The sequence below is a fragment of the Acomys russatus genome, chromosome 15 (genome assembly GCF_903995435.1).
Source record: "Acomys russatus chromosome 15, mAcoRus1.1, whole genome shotgun sequence".
NCBI classification, from domain to species: Eukaryota; Metazoa; Chordata; class Mammalia; order Rodentia; family Muridae; genus Acomys; species Acomys russatus.
In genome coordinates this window covers 23,516,032-23,525,576 of record NC_067151.1, presented here as the reverse complement: position 1 = coordinate 23,525,576, position 9,545 = coordinate 23,516,032, and the positions used below count along the sequence as shown (strand labels likewise).

The window sequence follows — 9,545 nt, the reverse complement described above, 5'->3', positions numbered from 1 at the left end:
GGTTTTCAATCAGTACAAGCAGAGAATCCAGGTCGTTTCACATCTTTCCAGGTTGTCTATTTCCTAAGGCCAGGTAGATATGAAGGGAAGTTCTAATACTCTGTATGCATTTGTTCTTAGTGCATGTCTGAAATATTTGAATATTTAAATTTTGTCATTTGTCTTAAAAAAAAAGACATTTTAGAATGCTGTGTTTTTAAAATGACAGATTCAGAACAAATTGATGTTTATGTTTTTCTCAAGTACAACTCAAATTGTCATCATTTCCTTCCATACATATATTGAAGATTAATAAGTGGCAGTTTTTGTTTATTTCATTTTCTTTTTTTCGAGACAGGGTCTCTGTGTAGCCTTGGCTGTCCTGCACTCACTTGTAGACCAGGCTGGCCTTGAACTCAGAGTGATCCACCTGCCTCTGCCTCCCAAGTGCTGGGATTAAAGGCGTGCGCCACCACACCCAACTTAAGTGGCAGTTTTTTTAAGATGCTAAAAATGGGAAAACTCCCTAGCCTAGGTTGACACATAACTATCACAGTCAATTGCCTCCCTGGTTGTCTGTGAGGATTCTAAGTATTTTTATTAAAAATGTTTACCCTCTATATTTGATTTCCGTTGTAGCTATTCAGTATCTTTGAATTCTGGAGACACCATAGTTTTGGGCTTTTTGCCTTAAATTCAAATTTTTTCTTTTGTTAACCAGTTTAGGTGTTTTTTTCCATTCATTTATATAAAACAGTTTTATGAGAAGGCATGCCCTTTACTTAAAAAAATTCCTATCTATAGCTAATTTTAAATGACTAATTATGAGAACCACTTAACAGACGGCAGTCAGGATAATTACATAACATTAAAAGTTAAGAGATCATACTCTTAAAATGAAGCTAATTCTATGGAATCTGTTCTTAATAAGTTAAGTGTTGATAGCAACTTTTGACTTTTCACAGAGACACCGAACATCTTTCCTGTTGTTGGAAATAAAGAATGAAGGTACTTTAAATAGTCTTCTTTAAAATGCTCTTTTCTTTAAAATTTTGTGTATGCGTGTTTTGCCTGAATATATATATGTAGACTGTGTGAGTACCTGGTGACTAGGGATGCTAGAAGCAGGTATGTGGTCTCTTGGACTTTGAATTGTGGAACGTTATAACCTTCCATGTGTCAACTAAGACCTGAATTGAGGTTCCCTACAGTAGCAGTTGGTGTTCTAAGTTGCTAAGCCATCTCTCCAGCCCTCTACTTTTCAATACTCTTGATTGTGTGTGTTCTGGCCCTGAGAAATGCTTCCATGTGGAAGAGAACCCTTATTTGTTGCTGGGATGTGGAAAGGTTCATGCTGGCATGTGAGTTTTTCTAAGGACTTCATGAGATGTGATGTCTCTTATCTCTGCATTGACAGGTTGGGTAGATAATCCTTACTTTATAACACTCTGTTTTATGATGGATTGTTCTGGAAAGGAGGTAAAGCTTCTGGTAGTCTTTTTTCACTACACAGGCATTCACACTTTGGTACTAAAAGAATAACAAATATGAATGGATGGGGCCATTCCCAGGCTGGATTCTCCTGCTAGGGAAGGCAGTCTCTTCAGTTAAAGACTCTTCGATAATCTGTCAGAAATGGGCAGTGCTGTGTAGAGCTGTTCATTTCTATATCTCATTTTGGATTGATGTACACGCACTTTTATATTCTTCAGTTCGATATAACATTTGGCCTTTCATGTTCTCAGTTTAAGCTACAGGGAATTCAAAGATATTTCAAAGTGTAATTATACCAATCTGCATATAAAAGGCTATATGTCCTACAGAGGGTTTTATGCAAAAGCAAACGCTTTCAAAGAAGAAAATTAGAAGTAATTCCCACAACTGAAACTCACCAAAGTTAATGCATATTTCATTTGATGAGAACATTTTATTTTTAAGCCAATATATTAGTACAGAAAATGATGGGGAAATTGTGTCTATGTGTGTGTGTGGTGTTTGTGTGTGCGTGTGTGTGTGTGCACGCGCGTGTGCGTGCGTTCAGAGATGAGAAGTAAAGTAGAAGTGAAGATTGAAGAGCGAAGCAAAGAAACAGCAAGTGCATAATACATACGTTGTTTGGAAAAATAGCCACATCACATCAGAATAGTCAATGATCTTACAACTATAACGGACAAAGAATTTCTCAGTTATCTATTGTATTAGCTATCTATTGTTGCTAAACAAGACTCCCAAGAAGAGAGCAGCAGCATCCTCCCATATTTATCTCACAGTTTGTGTGGTTTGGAATTAGTGCAGCTCAGTTAGTCCCTTGCTGGAGTCTCTCAGATTTGTAGTCACGCTGTTGTCTGGGGTGCTGGCTTATCCAAAAGCCCAAGTGGAGAATAAGCTTCCAAGCCCAGTTACGCGGTTGTTTGCTTGCCTCCATCTTTAGTCAAATGAGCCTCTCCACGAAGCTGCATCCAGAGCATTTCTGCAAACAGCACAAGAAACAAGGAAACAGTGTACAAGGAGCTTCTCAAAGGGAAAGCTGTAGATGCTGTTCTACCCTGATGCCACAGGGATAACCCTGCCTCCTCCCACAGGGACCTCTTGGAGGTGGCTGTTATATTCCACTTCCATTCAAAAGAAAGCACTGAATAACAGAGGCTGTCTCCCTCCATGTGTGTTCATCCAAAGCCATTGTTATCCACTAAAAAAGTGTGAATGATCTTTTAAGATGGAAGTCCTCTAAAGATTTTTAAATTTAAGGAACATATATATATATATATATATATATATATATATATATATATATATATATATATATATACCCTTTAGCTGTATTTTTTCAAACATAGTGTTCTTCAATTTAAATGTTTTGAATTCAGAAAAGAAATTTTACAATTAAAATGATAAGAAGGTGACATAATTTTTTAATTTTTTAAAATCTTTTGAGAGTGGAACATTAGCATTTAGGAAAGCTCACAAACATAACTGTGGGATTCTAAACCTAACAGAGTACTTAGCAGAGAACTTGAGCAGCATATGGTTATCCTAGTCCCAAACAGTAAACTGTGTCTGAACGTGCCAATTCTTAATTACCACCTCATTAACACGCAGGTGTCAATTGCTGGTGGCAAAGGCAATACCCACATGGCCTAGTTTCTGTCATGCACAGTGTAATTAAATTGACCTCCAGTGCTGAAGCTTGCTAGTTCCCTGTTACTATTTAGACACTAATTCAGGTTCTAATCAAATCAGGACAATATGGCAAATAAAGTAACATAATAAAAAAACCTATTCTATTTTATACTATTTTAAAAAACTGAATCTAAAGAATCCCTGGTGCTAGAAATAAGACAACAAATAACAATGTACAGCACACATATTGGACAAAGGGTAAAGTGTTTGCAAAAGCAAAGGTATAAATACATTATTCTAAAAGTGCCATTTAGGTAAATGAACTATGTTTACAATGATTTTAAATGCTGATATGTAATAAAGGGAATACATAGTTTACTTTTACATTCGAATTTTTAATTCAACATATGATTCCATCTCAGACATAATAGCACTTTTCAGTGAAGTCATAGAAATAATAAATCTTTGTTAGCTGGAATTTGACTTCTAAGGTTTTGAAGAAATGAGGGCGTTGACTGTCTGCTGACGCTGCTCCATGAGTGCCACCAGAGTGAGCTATGTGGAAAGTTCATTTTCACGCCTCAGGTTAAAGAAAGAGAAGAGGCAATTTTTTTGTACTAACCTTTCTTCCTCTTAAAATTTTCCTAATGGAAATATGTCAACACACAAGAAGTAATAAAAGAAATGTGAGAAAGCATCTCGTACATTTGGGAACGTTAAGCATAATCAGTGTACCTGACATAATTTAATTCTTAGTGACAAAATGAGTAGGACAAAAATACAAGATGAATTCCACAGAAAATCCCAAAGGCTCAAAAACTGATCCAGCAAATTGGCTAAGGAATGAGAGTGAAACTAAGCCATAAGCAGGTTCAAAAATGCCATTAAGAAGTCATTATACCTCACAGATGCCCTCACCTACCTGCACAGGTACGTGATCAAGTGTACACTCTATTTGGAAGAAAGGTTTATCCTCTTGGAGGATAACATAGACAGTGCCTAGATTGGAAGACATCAGGCAGAGTTTAATGTCTGATTATGATAGAAGAAAAGTCTGCATCTTTAGTTGCCTAGGTTTCTTTTCCCAATTAACTTTCAGAGTCCAAGTACCAAGGATTATGCCTTTAGGCAGATCTGAAAAAAAAGTCTTGAACATGTAACTTACTGAAGGAAAATATACCTAAGCACAGTAACACAAATTCTCTAATTAAATGACTCAGCTAAATGACAATATACCTACATACTCAGTAAGCACTTCTCACCAACAGTTTGCCATAAAATTCTATTGGAAAGATAGTCAAGTGATACATTTCTATTTTTGTTGTTGAAATTATATCCAAAATCTTATGCGTGTGAGGAATATCTGTACCATTGTGTTAACTCCACTTATGTAACATATTCATCATAATTCCATGAAAGAGACAATATTCATGAAGATGTCTCTCATCCAGACATTCAGGTGAATGGGAAAAGATATTAAATATGGGGAAAGAGTTCAAATAAGTGTATGAAGGAACACAAAGGAAATTTTCTTTAATTAGGATTATAAACATAACAATAAACCTTTAAGTCCAATGGAAAGTTAGCCTATAAACATCTTAGGAAATGAAAATAGCAATAAAAATTAGAAGATAAGCATGTAATAAACAAAGCCATCGTGATCAGAGAAAGTAGGTTTTGAAAATAGGTTTAAGAAAAACTAAACAGGCTGGAGAGATGGCTCAGAGGTTAAGAGCACTGACTGCTCTTCCAGAGATTCTGAGTTCAATTCCCAGCAACCACATGGTGTCTCACAACCATTTATAACAAGATCTGACTCTCTCCTCGGGCATGCAGGTGTACTTGCAAGACAGAGCACTGTATACCTCCTAATAAATAAATAAATATTAAAAAACAAACAAAACAGCAATTAGTTGAGAAAGTTCAATCTCTAAGTAATAAAGTTTCTGTAATGAAGGAGAGTAAGCAAAGATGATGACGTAAAAATTTAAGAAATTTTTCAAAATCGGGAAAGTTTGCTTGATGGGTCAAAGAACTTAACAAATGCCTTCAGTATTAGGTAAAATAGATACACATCAAATTATATGCTAGTATGATCTTTCAGACTTGATAATAAAGAGATCATTCCATATGTTTACAAGGAAGTTAGAAGACCTTCAGAAAGACATGACTTATGAAAACATTCTACTCCGGAAAACAGCCTTTTGATCCTTCTCAAACAATCTAAGAATGGAGAGTTAACTTTGAAAGGCAGCTCTGGTTCTCAGACAGCCCAAGGTCTACAGGTTCAAGCCAGCTTAATGGCTCTGTCCTTATAGTATAGGATTCAAATGGTTCTTCTGAATCCCAAGGATTTTATACTCGTTACCATTAACTGTCAATTTGACACAGCCTAGAGTTACATGAAAAATGAATCTCAATCGAGTTATTGCCTATATCAGATTGGACTATGGGTGTGTCTGTGGGGATTCTCTTGATTGTTACTGACATAAAATGGTAAAGCCCACTTTGGGAGGCACCTTCCTTAGACTATATAAGTAAGCTAGCCAAGCCGAGTGTGAAACCCAGTAAACAGCATCTCTCCATGTTTTTGCCTTCTAGTTCTAGTTTGATTTCTTTCCCTGACTTTCTCAGTGAAGGACTGTGACTTACAAAGGTATGTCACATCAACCCTTTCCTCCCCAAATTTTCTTTAGATCAGAGCGATTTACCACTGTAAGAGAACCAATCAGACAGCAGAAGTCCACATCCAAGGTCACTCATAGCCTAGCCCTACATGTCTATAAATGTCAACCGTATGTCTGAATAAACTGCTTTTAAGTAACATTATAGGCAAGGTGCACTGTGGAAAACTGGCCTCTAACTTTTCAAACAAGTAAATTTTCCTAATATATGACTGAATCTGTGTGTGAGGGGGTGAATCTGTGCACACACTGGTGACTTAACTCTTGGTATTATGCATGCTTATCATTTATTGTATGACTGGCCTACACCCACAGCCCATTCAGTCATATTTTCAAATGAAGTTGTCTTTCTTCCTTTTCTTAGTCCTTTGTATGTCAAATTAGTTGGCCTGTCAGGCAGCCAAAAGCTGGACTTGATTCCTGTAATAAGGAAAAAAAAAAAAACAAAAAAAAACAAAAACAAAAAAAAAAAACAAAAACAAAAAACAAAACATAACAAGCAAACAAAATGTCTTGATTGAATAAAAGAGTGAACAGCTTGGTCTTGGTTTAACCACAATTCAATAATATAAGAGAATGTTATCACTATATGTGCTAAAGAAAACACTTTTCAATCACTTATGGATTGAGATATCATTGAGAGTGACAATGACGTTTACTTCATTTCCCAAAATATACAATGTTCAGTCATATGTGTGCACTAACAGGTATGTGCAGGTCTAAGCGCACATGTGTGAATGTAGAAACTTTAAGTCAACATAAAATGTCTTTTATTACTTTCTAACTTATTTATTGAGACAAAGTGTCTGATTGAGTCTATACCTATACCTTCTAAATTCAGGTAGGCTGGCTGTCCAGTAAGCCCCAAGGATGTTCTATCTTTTCTTCCACAGTACTGGGATTATAGCTGTGTACCAACTCTCTTTGTCTTAGTGCTGGGGATCAAATGTAGGTCCTCATGTGTGTGTTGCAAGCACTTATAGACTGAGCCATCTCCTTTGACTCAACAATGTTGAGTTCTTGAAAAGAGAATCAATCAATTTTAATGTCCCTCTAGATGCTAGACAGACTGTTTAAAGGAGATGAACTTTCCTTTTTTAAATTTTATTTTTTTATTAATTTATTCTTATTACATCTCAATGGTTATCCCATCCCTTGTATCTTCCCATTCCTCCCTCCCTCCCATTTTCCCCTTACTCCCCTCCCCTATGACTGTGACTGAGGGGACTTCCTCCCCCTGTATATGCTCATAGGGTATCAAGTCTCTTCTTGGTAGCCTGCTGTCCTTCCTCTGAGTGCCACCAGGCCTCCCCATCCAGGGGACGTTCTTAGAGAATGTACATTCAACTTTCCGAGTATGAGGTAAATCCTTTGTTAGAGCTCTGTGGTGATATAAATCCACATTTCCTGTGGTTTCTATTGCCTATACCAATGACACACAAGTCTATGTTTTCTTTGTTGTTGTTCCAGAGAACATCTGTCAAATGCATATTTTTGAAAACTGTGTCTCAAAGTGGTCTTCTTTCTCTTGGCATGCACCTTTTCATCCTAGTGAAACATTGTTTCTTTCTAGAAATTTCATCTCATATTCAAGTTATAAGTTCATGTCAAGGCTTTAAAGATCTTAAGGTAATGTTCGTATCAATAGCCCTCATAACTAGTGTGGTCAAGAGGGCTTCCAACAGTACTGTGCTATTGTTTACCTACTCTTGATGACTAGAACTTAGCCAAAGAGGTTTTATTTGTTTGGCTTTGTTTTGTTTTGTTTCTATCAGAAATTATCTGGCATAATTGTTTCTTTTTGCTCACAAATAGGACTTACAGCTAAGGTCTTGCTCATTGAGTTTCAGGAAGATTGTGTTGCTCCATTCATGCTTGCAACCACAGTGGCACTGTGTGATGTTGTGTCTGCCCACATACTCTCAAAGTATATGATTGACACTTTTCTGTTTTTCTCGTCAGTCTAGTCAACATCGGGCATATGTGTTATTTGCCTCCGTAATCTGAGTGTAAGACTTCTTCACCGACTAATGGTATGAAAGGTAGGCAATTTCAAGAAATCTTTCCATTCCTTCTTATTTTTCTTTGCACATTTCACTAAATCAATTAAACTATACTAATTTCTCTTGCAGAGAGGTTATCTCCATTATTAAAACCTTCTATCTTGGAGAGGATCTTATTGAGACATGGCATATTTACAAAAAAAATAAAATAACAGGCATTGGTTCTCAACCTGTTGGTCATGACCTACACAGAGATTGTATAGCAGATATTTATATTACAATTCATAAAACTAGCAAAATTACAGTTACACAGCAGCAACCAAGTAATTTTATGCTTGGCGGCTACCACAACATGAGAAACTGTACTAAAGGGTTGTAGCATTAGGAAGGTTGAGAACCACTGTTAAAGGAAAGTGAAATGCCATCTTGCAAGGAAGCTTAGGTTCAGCTAGTAAACAACTCAGAATAGCTTCAGGAGTTCCCTAAATTAATAAACAAATTCAAAGGGTACCACTTTTCCTAAGATTACATAAGTTGCAGACACTGCTGAGAGTCATTCTCAGATAAACTGAGCTTCTTGGAATAAGCTGAGATCCACCCCCTCCAGCCCCAGAAATGCCTGGAAGACAGAGAGAACAAAAGAACTGCATTGTAGGTATTAAGACCAAGTCTGTTGAAGGGGACACTTTTCAACTTTTTGAGTTTCCTACAGGATGTGCAGTGTGTTCCAGATTTCCAACTTGTTTGCAATGGGATTTGGTGATCCAGCTGTTTGTGAGTCATTTCTCCTCCTGTAAGTAACTCCTCAGCCATTTAAATGACCCCAGTAAAACTCATTTGTTCACTAAGTGGGACTTAAGTGTTATCTGAACGTTGCCTATAAATTCCCCATCTGAAATTAGTTGACATTTGTTTAGGTCTCCCCAGGCATACTGTCACCCAACACTCTCAGTTGTCAGGGGGCATTAGGCACAATAGTGATTTTTTAAAGCCAAATTCTCAGACTTATACTCGGTGAAGTATAGTTATTCAGTATGATTTTGGGGGGAAAGGCACTCTTATGTATTTAACTCTAGATTTACTTATTCAATATCCATAACACATGCTATTAAAAGGAATAAAATATATGCATGAAAACATTTCATTTTAATGTAACCCCATGTACCCAATATAAAACACAGATGAGCATGTGGTTCAGAAACAAAATAGAAAATTAAAACTGTAAAGTCCATGTTGATTCTCTAACTTACTTGTATGTTAGCAAATATAGCTGCTGTTGGTGATTCAATGAGTAAAAGACAGAATGAAAAACTAGCTTAGAAGAGGTTGAAAATTCAGAGGGAAAACAATGGGTTAATTAGGTGTCAAAGTTATGGGAAGATTCTTTGTTGAGTTTATCTTGTCTTTTAATTCATAATATTAGGATATAGAGAGCAACAAGGCTCTGTTCTATGCTAAATACTGTTTATAGGAAGAATTCACTTAGAAAGAAAACACACAGAAAGGCTATCAGTTTCTACTAAATGCTACCATAGGTGTAATAAGCATTGATAGCTTTAAATATGATATCCTTAAAATATAAATTTATGCCTTTGAAATATTTAATAAAAATACTTGAACTCAGATTAAAGGGAAATATAAATAAGTTACATAACTGTTATATCTTTTATTTTTACTTTTTATATTAGTTATGTGGTGTTATGTGTATGTCACAAAAGATGATAGGGGGTGACTTTGTCTTTTTCTTTTATAGTAGAAA

The 9,545-nt window shown here is 36.1% G+C and overlaps 1 protein-coding gene across 1 annotated transcript in view; it reads right to left on the bottom strand.

Moving 5' to 3' along the window:
• Window positions 1-2,011: 2,011 nt before the first annotated feature.
• The window catches only part of Pcdh10 (protocadherin 10), a 56,965-nt gene continuing 49,431 nt past the window's right edge, over window positions 2,012-9,545 (bottom strand). The window contains exon 5 of the mRNA XM_051157108.1: window positions 2,012-2,449. Within this exon, the coding sequence (XP_051013065.1) occupies window positions 2,379-2,449 (71 nt within the window). The 3' untranslated portion in view covers window positions 2,012-2,378. The remainder of the gene's footprint in view (window positions 2,450-9,545) is intronic.